The following is a 14,001-nucleotide window of genomic DNA, read 5'->3' on the forward strand; positions in this document are numbered from 1 at the left end:
CATTGATGCCTACGTGCTGCTCGAGTCGAGACAGCAGGATCCTGTGATCCACCGTGTCAAAGGCTGCTGTAAGATCTAAAAGCACCAGGATCACAGGGTTACCTGAGTCAGCAGCTAGGAGCAGGTCGTTAAGGACTCTCAGGAGAGCAGTCTCTGTGCTGTGGGGTGTTCTAAAGCCAGACTGGAATTTCTCATAAATGTTGTTGTTAGTTAAAAAGGATTTCAGCTGGACATAAACTTCTCGCTCAAGGACTTTAGACAGGAAGGGTAGTTTGGAGATAGGCCTGAAGTTTGAGAGGATAGAGGGGTCAAGATTTGGCTTCTTAAGTACCATGGCATGATTGAAGGCAGCCGGGACGCAACCAGAGGAGAGGATGATGTTGATCAACAGTAGAAGGAAGGGGGCAACTGTGTCGAAAACTGTAGCATCCTTGAGTAGGCGGGAGGGTAGACAGTCAGAGGGGCAGTTGGAGGGCTGCAGATGTCTGACTGCATCAAAGAGGGATGATAGGGTAATGGGCTCAAACTGCTCAAGAACAGCTAGCTGGGGGAGGGGGGAGGGGCGGGGAGTGGGGTGGCAGAGTTATCAGAAGGCCTGAGTGCTGCAATCTTTTCGATGAAGAATTTTTTAAAGCTTTCACAGAGGGCGGGTGAGGGCACAACAGGGGATTCATTACGGGGATTTATGAGAGAATTTAGTGTATTGAAAAGAACCTGGGGTTTGTGACCAGGGAGGAAATGTACTTTGAATTGGCGGTTTTAACGGCTCGCAGGTAATCCGCCAAGCAACTTCAGAGGATTTGGAGGGACACGTGAAGGCGGTCCTTCTGCCACTTGCGCTCAGCCCGCCTACAGGAGCATCTGAGGTCGCGCGTTGCATCGTTGAGCCATGGTGTTGACTGTGCTTTAGTGCGTTTGGGCTTGAAAGGGGCAACGGAATCCAGAATGCCAGTGCAAGCTGATGAGAACATAGAAAGAAGCTCATCAGCAGTATACTCAGAGCCAAAGCCCAGTGACGGCCTACTCAAGGGGGAGTCATTGAAAGCGGCTGAAAATTGCCCAGCAGTCGAGGAGTTAAGCATGCGCGAGACCCGTTTGGAGACACTAGGGGTACTACCTGAGCATGGGACTGACACAGTGAACAGAATTGGGGAGTGATCGGAGAAAGACATGGCACAGATTTAATTTACAGAGACAGAAACACCATAGGATAACACAAGATCTAGTGTGTGACCCTTTTCGTGCGTTGGGCCGGTGACAGCTTGCTTAAGATTGAATGAGTCCAGGAGGTTCAAAAAGTCCTGGGTCAGAGGCTGTGACTCACAACAAACATGGACATTAAAATCACCACTTATTGTTATGTGATCATATTTTACCATAAGTCATGGATGAAGTCTTTGTTGAATTTAGGTGGGCAGTACACCACTGCACACAAGACGGGGGAAGACGGAATTATTTCAAACATTTGCAGTTCAAAGCTAGCAAAACCAGCGTGTGGAATCTGCCGACAGTGAAATAACGACTTGTAAACAGAGGCCACACCTCCACCCCTCCCAGTCGCTCGGGGGGAATTAAAAAAGTTACAGTCCGGTGGAAGGAGTTCATAGAACGGCGTGTTTTCGCCGGTAGAGACCCAGGTCTCACACAGAAACAGAAAGTCCATCTCCCTGTAGATAAAAAAGTCGTTAAGTATGAAAGTTTTGCTCGCCAGGGACCGCAGGTTTACCAAGGCCATCTGGAGGGTTAGCTCGACGCCAGCCGATGGTCCGGTGCGCTTCAACAGGCGTAGGCTGGAGTGGTCAACACCACGGCTGTTAGGAGCCTCACCACTTTGATCCACCTCGGCTTTTTGATTTCACTTATATTTATAAATATCTTTATTTTCAATAACGTCACTGTCAAAGACCAAACTGTATTTAATATTATAACATTTTAAAAAAGGTGAAGAGCCACATGTAGTTTGTCCAATAGACGAGCTGATGAGCATGTCAAATGTATGTTTACTGTATGTGGACTGAAGTACAGCAAATATGATCTGTGTTCATGATGGATTCAAAATAAATTATATCTTTTTTGACGTGAGATTCATTTGTTTGTAAGTTAAACTCAACTTATTAATGGTGATGAATAATTTATATTTTTGATGTTTTAGTTCATTTGATATCACAACATCATCAGACGTCCATATGTAGATGAATTGAAGGCTGCATGTGACTCTTATGAAACAGTTCCACGTTTAGAATATTTCCACATCACTGCAGAACCAGGTGTTTTCATGAAATACATTCATTCCCCACATATTTGATAAGGAAAAAGAAAAAAAATTATAGAAGTTCAAGAACTTTACTTTATTAAAATATTAAAGCATGTTACTGAACATTTAGATGAATGAGAACATTTGAAATAAAACATAAGAACCGTACAATAACACTAACAGGTCGGATCCCTGACGGTGGGTTAACACGGTGTCAATTTGTATTTTTTTTTATGTCGTTTGTCGAGTTGCTGAACTGAACTGAACTCCATCGAACTGTCAAACTGTCTGCGGGTGGATGAGCTCATACGCCGCCTGCCTGAGCAGCTCAGCCTGTTGGTGTTAGCTTAGCCTGTTAGCTCAGAGCAACACGTCAACACCGCAACCTGCTCCTCGTTAATATTCTGCTTCGGTCTTTAAAACATCTCGACGCGGCGTCGAGCTATGGAAAGCCATTAGCGCAAATATCGTCTTAGAAAATGCGTGTCGAGACGTTAAAAAATGACGTCTTAACACGGCAAAAAGTGCCGTGTCGAGACGTCAAAAAATGACGTCTCGACACGCATTTTTCAATGGACCGTTCTATTCTTTTCTAGTAGGGGTGTTTTTTTTCTGTTGCTGTTACTAGTCCTTCCTCTAGGTGTCACTGCACATCCACATGTTCGTTTCTTGGAAACTGTCAAGGCATGGTACACATGACATGACAAGAGTATTTTTAAATTTTAATGATTTTTAAAAGAAAAAATCAGAAGAATGTTGTCCAATATTCTATAATGATAACACTAATAATATATTTTATTTATAGAGCACTTTTCATTGCTAAAAGCAATCTCAAAGTGCTCTTTCTATGGTCCCTGTTTCCCGGTTCTCATACAGCTGTTTCATACTAAATAAATTGTGTGCCTCAGATCTGGTTACACTGTTTGTAACACGCAGGTTCTCACTGGCTGGATCCAACAGGAAAAGAGCAGAGCTAAAAACCATCGCCTATTGGAGAGACTGGCTCCTGCAGGTGGAGGGTAAGAAAGTGCCTAATGAAAAATGATTTATACTTGTATAGAGGTTAAGCTTTACTGTTTACTAAAAGAAAAGTGTATTAGCTAACATCAACATCTTACATTAACTTGTAACATTCTCTTGTGTGACACACACCATCATGAGTGACGGGCAGATGAAACATCAAAGTTAAGAAATGGTATGGTCCACATTAGGGATTTAATGAAGCCATTTTACAAGATTCTTCCAGGCTTTCAGCCAAAGATATATCATTGATATAAGTAATAAGTATATTTAAATGTTTTGACACCCCTTGCCCTGTATTTTTAACCTTTTTGGGGTGACAGCCTTAATTGGGGGTCAGACATTCCAAATAGCATACTGTTGAAGTAAATAATAATTCAGGATTTATACAGTCACAAACAGTGGCACTGGGCACTGTTTAGAGGTAGCTCTCTAATATATGTTGTAGTTGTTTCGACCAATACCATAACCATGACAACAGTACTCTGAAAAATTCCAACACCAGTTCTCAGCTAACGACTCTGGTTCTTTCTGGAAGGAGCTCAGACAGATTACAAACTACAAACCTAAACCCTCCCACTCCGTCAACGACCTGCGGCTTGCAAATTAACTGAACGAGTTCTACTGTTGCTTTGAGAGACAAAGGGACAGCCCTGACACCATCCCCCGCGACACCCTTTCCCATCTCAACAACACCCCCAGCTCAGCAGGAACCGGTGCCTCTCCACTTCACACCTCTGGGTCCCCCCTCCTCTACCACAGTGACGACTCTCTGCCTGCAGGAGAGGGACGTCCACAAGCTATTCAAAAGACAGAACCCCCGCAAAGCAGCTGGACCAGACTCTGTCTATCCATCCACCCTGAAGCAGTGCGCTGACCAGCTGTCTCCAGTGTTCACAGACATCTTCAACACCTCACTGAAGAATGTCATGTGCTTCAAAGTCTCCACCATCATCCCCGTCCCCATTAAGCTAAGGACCACAGGACTGAATGACTAAAGACCCGTCGCCATGACCTCTGTGGTCATGAACTCGTTTGAGCACCTCGTGCTGTCCCACCTCAAAGCCATAACCAACCCACCCCTGGACCCACTGCAGTTCGCTTACAGAGCCAACAGGTCTGTAGACGATGCAGTAAACATGGCCCTCCACCTTCTCCTCCAGCATCTAGAGGATGAAGCTGGGGAAACACGTCTCTGAATCCCAGACCATCAGCACGGGATCCCCCCAAGGCTTAGGCTGCGGTCCATCAGGACCAAAACCTCCCGCCACATGAAGTTTCTTCCCATCTGCAGTTGGGATCCTTAACAGGTCCTGGGACCACCACCCCACTCCCCACTGTCACTGACTATTGCACCCCCCCCCCCCCTTGAATATTCTCATTACAATAAAGCTGAATTTGTAATATTTGTATAACTTTTAACATATTTTATTCATCTTTTTTGCACATTCCTCATCTCGCACTTTATGTCTCTGTTTGTTTACATTGTATATATTAATATATATATATATATAGAGAGAGTCACTGTTTGTTTATTGTTCATGCACCTTCAGCATCAAAAATAATTATAAGCATAATACTCTTATTTAATATCTTTACTTTAGTATGTTGTCAGTATTATTTATGCCACAAATTTACAGATTTTCTTTTTGTGGTTTGCAGATGGCGCATCCCCGCTGAGCCTGGGAGATGTCCTTATTTTTTCCACTGGACTAGACAAAATCCCAGCAATGGGATTTCCCACTCAGCCGGAGCTGGAATTTCTCCATCCTGAAGATGGACCGGCCATGTTCCCAATGGCAAATACATGTGGACCAGTACTGCGCCTGCCTGTACAGTCAACATTCCCCAAATTTGAAAGTGCTATGGAAATGGGGATTGGGGGCGCAATTCAATTTGGCATACAGTGAAAAAAATTTCAGCCGTGCTCTCAGTTTTTGTTGTTTCAGTTGTTCCAAATCTTTTTCAGTTTTTTATAAAAAAAATTGGATTGACAGAGAAAATGTAGAGTCTAACTCTCAAGTTTTTGACTTTTGTTTTGTTCCAACCCACCAAACGGAATCCTGGGTGTGTTCTACTGCGATGTTCTTATTATTTTTTTCGTTGTGAATATAAGTTGTGTTGTTAATTTCCAATATATGTGATTAATAAGGTGCAGCGTTGTTTTTTCTTTTCTTTTAAATTCTTGCCCTGTTGTATGTGGCACTGTTATAGGCTGGCGACCTGTCCATGTGTGAGTGAATAAATAAATTTACAGACATTTTTCTCACAAGTTACCAATATGACTCATACATCTTCCAAACTTGGTATTTCTAGGGGAAATGGAAAAATGGAGATTTTGTAGAGCTCACCATCAAACCAGTCTTACATGTCGGAATCAGAAAGGAAAGGGCTTTATTGCCAATAACATTTCAAATACAAGGAATTTGCCTTGGTGTTCAGGTCAAACAATAATTACAAAAAATAAACCATTAACAAAAGTACTGCACACAAGAACATAAATAAAAAATTACCATAAATGAAAAAAGACTATACATATGCAACTATATATACACTATTACAATGAAAAGTTCAATGTCAGAGTTTGCAAAAATCTGGCAGCATAATGGGCAGATGACTGGGTGGTGTTGGGGGAAGGAGGGTTAGAGTGCCTGTCAGTGGGGGTCCTCACTGACAGTGTCCTGGAGGGACCGCAGGTTGCAGCTGATCACCTTTTGGGCCCTGCGGATGATACAAGATGGTGATGGAGGCGGTGAGGATGGACTCAATGATGGAGGTAGAGACAGTCCGGTACGGCTGCTGTCCAATGATATTGTTATTCAAAATAGACTGAGTTTAATTATACCTCAAGACAACAGAAAGCTCAGAACTTCCTGCAGAAGATCAACCCCCATCCTGTCTCTGGAACCAGCCAGAGGGTCGACTCGATGTTGCAGTTCTTGGAGGCGACCAGGCTCAACAGCAAACGTATTGGCAGGGACAGCAACCCTCTCTGGCCAGTTGAAAGTGGGTACAGGTGGTCTCACTGCTTGTTCTGCTGGCTGCTCATCTGCTGGCCCCTCATCTGCCCCGAAAAGCCCTTGAACACCAGTCAAATTTTGTGACTGTAGACGGAGGCATCCACGCACAAACATTCGGTACGGTGACATGTATCTCGTTGTCCTGAGTCCATGGTGGTTCCACTGGTTCACAAAATGCTGCAGGTCTCGGTCGATTCTCGGCATGTACACATATTGAAGAGCCCAAAGGTGAGTTTCACTATTAATGTCCAAGATCCCATCTTGCTCCAGAAGTGTGAAGAGTGAATGGTACACATTGGAGAGGCCATTCCAAACATCTCTCCACAGTCTCTCAATTCTTTGGTTGTGAGTGCTCCTTCCTCTCAAAGCACTTCCCCGAGCTGTCCCTCGAAAAACGTCCATGAAGAGGCAAACAGCATTGTTTTCCCCACCATGGTCACAGCGTACTCTAGAGGGGACACCAAATTGGTCCACCGCCTGAACAAACTGCTCCATCACAGTGCTGCTTCTATTGTTGTTGGAAGCTTGGAGGAACACAATCATCCGGCTGAATCCGTCAATTCCTCCATGGATAACGATTCTCCACCTTCCAGTAAAAAGTAAATGTTGATGTTAAGAATCATGCTAGATTAACATTTTACAACTTGTTGCACTGTGAGCATGACATCTCTCCATCCCTGGTTTGCTGTTATAGCAGTTATCTCTTTTTATTGCAAACCTAAAAGAAATTTAATGTCAAAGAAAGACATTGTAAATTTGATGAAAACAATCACAGTAATATGACCCACAGTTGTGTTAGGGTTCTCTTTAACATTAACTGCTGGTTAAGCGTGTGAAATATGAAGGAAAATAACTGCAACAACAAATATATATTTGGAAGGGGGCAAACTAATTTGCAGATTACACTTAGGGTATAGTTACTGACCTGATGAGTTTGTGATTTCCATCAAGATGCCACAACGAATTAGGCCCAGCTACTCTGTATTTGCGCCTGTGCAGTCTATGAGACATGGCTCTGAGAGCAGCCCCCGCTGGGTTGGTCCTGAGGAGACTCTGGCGAACACGTCTTCTCTGTACAACGATGCCTTCGCCAAAAAGACGTGCACGCACAGCATCTGGGCCAAGCTCGTCATTTCCGTGTACCAGGTCAATGACTCGCTCATCCAACTCGGCATTGGTCATGTTGGAGTAGCGACCACGGATAGTGATATTATGTTGTCTGTATTTAAAAAAGGAAAAAATAAATGACACTCATGTTGAAATAAACAAATGCTTCTGTGCAAATATTCACAACTAGATAACTTAAATTCAATCTGACCATTCTACTACTGCAATTTAACACATAGACCCACAGGCAGTTTCTGCTACATCCAGGTCAATGTTTAGATCAAATGCTGCCTGTAATACATTTTTGGAGCATGACACTGTCAATGATGCTATTCTTTTACTTTGTACTTTATTTGTCTTGCACCTATTTCCTGGAGGTGCGCCCCCTTGTCCCTTCTCTTGAATTATCCCTCCAGCCATGAACCAAACTGAACAGCATATATTAATTTGTTATTGTATGTGCCAATAATTACCTGAGGCGTTGTGTTACAGTGCGTCTTGAGACACCCAGTATGTCTGCAATCTGCTGCACTGTGAAATTAAATGAGAGTAGGAACTGCAGTTGCTCTTCCGTGATCAGACAACGTGGCTGCCCGACCCGTCCCCTTATTCGAGGAGCACTATATCCTTGAGACACTGCAGTGATTAAAAACAAATAAAATACTTTAAATAACACGTTATTATTGTAGTATACCAAGCAGACACAAAATGAAAACCACCAACAACTGACCTGAATAACAGGAACTTTTTTGTTACAGTGACCCCTGCCACAGGAGGCAGCAGGTGAACAGTTAGTTGTGTTGTTGATGTGTTGGAAGCAGGGAAATTGGACAAGTGTTGGTCAGATTTGAATTCTGAGAATTAAAGAATCTTAAATATCAGATTTTAAAATTAGATTTATATGTTTTGTGTCCATCTCTGCATCAATGTATGCCATTAAAAACTATGCATAGATTCTGCATGATCACATTTATCTATAAATAAAATTCTATGAACTTACCAGGGATTTGTCGATCTTCTCCTGTGTCCTGAAGAAATTCCTCGATGACATCCAGCAGCTGTCCAGCCAGGCCCGTCTCTACCAGCCTTCCTCTTGCCCATCGGAGACTTGATTGCATTGTACGCATTCTAGTATATAAAAATATGGTTGTTATTTTTATGGTCAGAAAAACTGGCTTTACAAATCTGAAACACAGGGACAGCATCAAAAAAATGTGTGGGGGGGGGGGGCATCCAGCTGAATACAACATGAAAATAAAGACATAAAGACTTGGCTCAACAGGGTAGACACTGTAGTCAGCACGGGGGGTTAAGTCACACACATGTAATTATCAAGCCAAGGGTTTTTCATGAGCTAGTAACTATCTAACTCTGCAGGAGCTCAGCCGACATGGCTGTTAAATAGAAAAAGTGACATATATCTTACCTTGCCAAAGACGCTCGTCTCGTTTCATCATCGTCCGATGTGGCTAACCGCACACAATATTGAAAAGTTTGGTTGCAGTCCGTCAGAAAATTACGGAGTGCCATCTCTACCTCTCGTTTGCCTCGGAGTCAACTGAAAGCCTGGTTCCCTGCACCCCCGCTGCAAACGTGAACTAGTTCCATCCAAAGGACACGCCCCCTGGCTCACGTTTCACATACGTCACTACTCTACGTGTCGGGTAATGAGCAGCGTCATGTGTCGGGGGTGTGTGGGGCGCAACGTCAGTAATTTATTCATCACGTGACTATTACATCATTTTTGGACCGCCGACTTCATAAATACGTATGACTTCCGTTATCCTAAGTCTCTCAGTGGCTAATAACCACATCACGTGTCGTTAATGACGCGTCAACACGTAAAAATATTACGTGTCAAGACGGCAAAAAATGCCGTCTTGACACGTTTTTACGTCTTGACACGTACGTTTTTTACGTGACTACGCGTATTCTCCAACACGATATTTGCGCTAATGGCTTTCCATACGGACTCGCCAACATGTCTTTTTTGCTTCAAGGCTGAGCGAAGTCCCCGGGGCTTGCTCAGGCCTCAGCTGCAGTAGAGAGAGGTGGAGTGGAGCGCTGATTGGCTGATTGAGTTGGCCAATCAGGAGCAGGAGGGTTAGGGTGTGCGTGTCCTCCGTGTCTTTCTCCAGGTTGCTGCACCAGTGGTTAATTAAGTGAGCAGAGGTTTGTTCAGCTCCCTCAGTTCCTGGAGTTAAAGACACGAGGAGACCCTGAGATCTCTCTCCTCTGTCTTCTCCTGCATGGTGTGCAGGCTGGCAGCTGACAGTGCTGCGTTTAAACCTGTGTGGCTCGTGCACTTTCGGTTTACTCCTTTCTGCATAAAACAGGGTTGACTTTCTGTTGCATGTCTTATTATCATCGGGCCTCATGCAAGCACATGTTTGTATCCTAATCCTAAATTTCTCCTACATCCGTTCGTGATTTCATGAGTTTGTACGAACAAACACTGAGTCACCTGTGAGTCGCGCTGAAACTGAAATAAAGAGGAAATGCATTGATATGAAAATGGCTTATAAAAAAACAAACACTCGCCACAGCGAGGAGATCGATGACTGCAGGGAGGTCTAGCTGAGGTCTCCCTCACTGATATGAATGAAAAAATTACGTTATATAACCAGCAATTTGCACTGGTTTAGCTGGTGCTGGATCAGTAGCGCACCTTCGTTCATTGCAATATTACACAATATGCCGCATGTTATAATTATTTCACATTTCTTCTCTGGCATGTAAAGCAGGTCACAGCTGTGATAAGGCTCATCACCTGCCTTCACAACACCAACTGTGGCTTTACCACGGCACGAGTGCGCATATGACACTTGTTGTATGATGCTCCTGTCTTGTCTGCAGGTTGACTAGAGATGTTACGAGCTGATTTGAGAGAATTTTGATTGATGATGTAAAAATAGTTTGCATGGTGACAACAACTGTCATGTCAAGGCACTAACTCCGTGAGCAACATGCATGCCAGCTGCCAAAGCTAGGCACTCCCCTGGTCATTATGCAACACTGTTAACATGTTCTATACATGTAGAATTATACGTTTTAATTCAAATAGCTGAATTAAACAGAATAATGTTAACATAACAAGGTGAAATATATTTAAATTTCATTTCATTTGAATATGCACAATTGCTTCAAAGTGATGAAAAAATGACTCATAAGTGGAAAAGCTTGGTTAAAGGAAGGACGAGAGACGTTTGTTTAACAAATTAACCGTACAATTTATTAATCAAGGAAACAACACAAAAATAACACGGGTCGCTGCTCGGCAGAACCTTGAACTTAAAGTGTGCCTACCACGAACAAGCAGAGGCCGATCTATGATGAGAATACAAACGTGTTCAATAATTAAAGAACAATGTCAATTAGAAGTGCATTTCCTGTGGAAATTCAGTGTGTGAATCCCCAGGATCAACTGCTGCAAAGCACAGAAGGCACTTTTTGCAGAGGCACATCATGTGAACCTGGATTTGAACCAACAGTCTTTTTGCTCGGAGGCGACAGCACAGACCACTGTGCCAAGGTGAGCTCACTAGATAAGTGCCATTTTGTCAAACGAAAAAGAAGCAGCATTCATACAGAATGAAAGAAAGAAAGAAGTAAAGACGTAAAGAAGTAATGAAAGAAGAAGTAAAGAATTAATGAAAGAAAGAAGAAAGAAAGAAAGAAAAAAATAAAAGAAAGAAAGAATTAATGAAGAAGTTAAGGAAGAAATAAGTAAAGAAATAATGATAGAAAAAGAAATACGAAGAAAAGACATTAGTGATATTGACCGGGATTCAAACCAATAGTCTTCTAGCTGGGAGGCGACAGCACAGTCCACTGAGCCATGTGAGCTTGATAGACAATAGTCATTATGTCAAAAAAATAAAAATCAGCATTCATACAGAATGCCTCAGCATTCACACAATAATATATATATATATATATATATATATATATATATATATATATATATATATATATATATATATATATATATATTTCACCTCGAGCGATGGACACCCCGCGAATTTTGCCTGAATCGCATTGCGCATATCCCACCATTCGTGTCGCCCAAGTCAGTGCTGCGACAAATTTGTGTCTAGTTGCGTTTTTGCATTGACTTTGTATGTGATCTACCGCCCCGAAAATTCCCATCGCATCCGGTGTGAACACACCATAAGGCACAGGAGACAGGATAAGAGTTCTTCAAAGAGGACAAGGTACAAAGATGAGACAGAAGAAAACAGATCAGAGGTTGGCCGTGTGATATACCTGTCATGATCCTGGAGGATCACAAACATGAGAGTATTTTGGTTCTGGACTATTTTGTTACTTTGTGTTTTTTGATTATATTCTGTAGTGTTCCTAGTGTGTCTTTGCCTTGCTAAGTTACCTTTGTTAATCCCGTGTTTGTTTTCATGATTTTTCTTTTTTATTTTGAAGTTCCTTTCCTTGTGTTGCTTCACTTCCTTTCCTGTGTCTCCTGCCCCTGTGATTCAATTGGCCCCGCCCACCTTGTGTCTATTTAGTCTCTGCGCTTCCCTGTGTTTTTCCCTGCTCTGTCCCACTGACAGTTGACAGCAGCAGCAACACGTCGCCACTCGCACTGCTTCTTTTTATTAGTGATCCTGCTGACATGTTATCTTTAATTGTTTTGTACAATAAAATGTTCATCTGGAATAATATTCTGGCTTTAAACCGGACGGTGAACCCAGAGACAGTTTTTTATTGTCTTTCAGAGAGATTGAATCTTTTAACCTGTGTTTTGAATCTCTTTCCTTGTATTTTAGTATATAATGAATTCAGTCGTTTTCTAATTATATTCTCTGTCTGCATGTTGTCTTGGGTCAGCACAACTCCCCAGTAGAAAATTATTGTATTTTCCGCAGCTAGTATGTGGAACTCAATTGAATAATCCACTACATACTGAAAGAGTCTGGGTCTGATGGGTTCATATTTTGGCCAGATTGTTATGATACAGGACGCAGATAACCAGACTCATTGGGATTTGGACAGATTTAATATTGTTTAAATGGTGAGGAGATGAGGATTATGAGTGGCTATGCAGAGCAAGCAGGCAGAGGAGTAGTCGCAAAGCGAGGGTTCGGCGATGGTTTGGACAAAACAAAATCTGGTGACGAGTAGACCGAGTGTGCAACGCAGCTAGGTACCCGGGAAGACCACGCCCACTGCTGTGCCTGCTGTCACACACCAAATCACTCATACACACTCACAATCACAAATACACAGAAAACTAAGAAAAAACGGAAGTCAAGGGGGAGCCGTGACAAAAACTCTCCCACACAAATTGACAATCTTGTTGATAGTGCAGCAGCCTCATTGAGTACCACACTCGACACTGACTGTCAAACAGAGGAGGATAGCTCCATGGTACAATGCACAAACACATGCTTTAAAACAGTCGTCATTTGTCTGCAGGAAACATGGTTGCAACCAAATTTGGATTTTAGAATAGTTGGGTATACTTACTATCACACCATCTATTACTAACCCCCCATCACACCTATACTTAGGTGTGATGGGGGGGCGGAGTAGGGAGAGGATGTGCAACATTTACTAGGGAAGATATTTCATTTAGAGAGGTGAGTATAGGAAATGATCAATAATATATGACAGTAGAGATATGGATAAGAGAGGTAGAGTATGTAATTAAGTATGGGAAGTGGGAAAGTCACCATCTAGTTGGAAAGGAGTGATTATTCCAATCAGGAAACCAGGGAATGACCCGTCAAATCCAGGAAATTATAGACCAATAGCCCTGACTTCAAACATGGGAAAGATAATGGAAAGAATGGTTACAGAAAGATAAACATTTTATATGGACTCAACAGAGTGGATTTAGGAGGGGGAGATGAACTATGGATCCGCTCATATGTCTGGAAACAGAAATAAGAAAAGCACAAGTCAACAAGCTTCAGACGTAAACCGCACGGCCCACCCGGTCATTCCGTTGAGCGATCCACAACACGAGAAAATGTCGAGGAAACGCTGGCTTCCTAAGGATATTAATAGAAGAAACCACAACTTACTCTGAATAATTTTACCTTTGCAAAATTCATTGGTAACAGGTGTGACATGGAACTGCTGCTGGGGAAACGATGCCGGCTGTTCTGGACGGTGAGGGAGCGGACCGGCGCAGAGAGGGAAACATGTTGCTGCAATCAAAGTGCCGGTCCGCTCCCTCATAGTCTGGTTTGTCCAGCATCCAGTCCCTGTATGAAATTTGCATAGTCAGGGAGGAGGGAGATAGTTTCTCCAGGGTGGAAGCTGCTTTGCTCCGGCATTCCCCTTACTTTTTCCCCAACAGCACGGTGAACAGACACACAGAGACATCTGAGTGTTTGAGGAGGTGGTTGGCCTGGCCACTGGCGTCACTCAAAAACAGTTGGCCAATCAGAAGAGAGGCTCATGTATATTAATTAGACAGGCCAAAGTCGACCTGTGTCTTTGAAGACCTCCCGAGAAAAAGAGCTATAAAACCATATTGGGATTGTTTTTGGTACTTAAAACCACAAAAAATAAAATGTATATATCAAAACTTCAAGTTAAACACTAGGAAAGGGGTATAATATGGGACCTTTAAGA

The 14,001-nt window shown here is 42.8% G+C and overlaps 1 protein-coding gene and 1 long non-coding RNA gene across 2 annotated transcripts; one reads left to right on the forward strand and one right to left on the reverse strand.

The window, feature by feature from the left end:
• The first annotated feature begins 2,949 nt into the window (after positions 1–2,949).
• Positions 2,950–5,550, forward strand: LOC118302738. Its single transcript, XR_004790625.2, has 2 exons — positions 2,950–3,273; positions 4,937–5,550. It is a non-coding gene; the product is annotated as an uncharacterized LOC118302738 (long non-coding RNA).
• A 137-nt stretch (positions 5,551–5,687) lies between these two features.
• On the reverse strand, positions 5,688–9,364 carry LOC118302737. The gene is made up of 6 exons (XM_035629122.2): positions 8,828–9,364; positions 8,402–8,529; positions 7,875–8,037; positions 7,220–7,513; positions 6,120–6,880; positions 5,688–5,995 (listed from the first exon to the last, which is right to left on the reverse strand). The coding sequence occupies exons 1-5, from the start codon at positions 8,929–8,931 to the stop codon at positions 6,121–6,123; spliced, it is 1,449 nt and encodes a 482-aa protein (XP_035485015.1). The 5' UTR covers positions 8,932–9,364; the 3' UTR covers positions 5,688–5,995; position 6,120.
• Positions 9,365–14,001: the final 4,637 nt, after the last annotated feature.

This window comes from Scophthalmus maximus, chromosome 4 (assembly GCF_022379125.1).
Source record: "Scophthalmus maximus strain ysfricsl-2021 chromosome 4, ASM2237912v1, whole genome shotgun sequence".
Lineage (NCBI taxonomy): Eukaryota > Metazoa > Chordata > Actinopteri > Pleuronectiformes > Scophthalmidae > Scophthalmus > Scophthalmus maximus.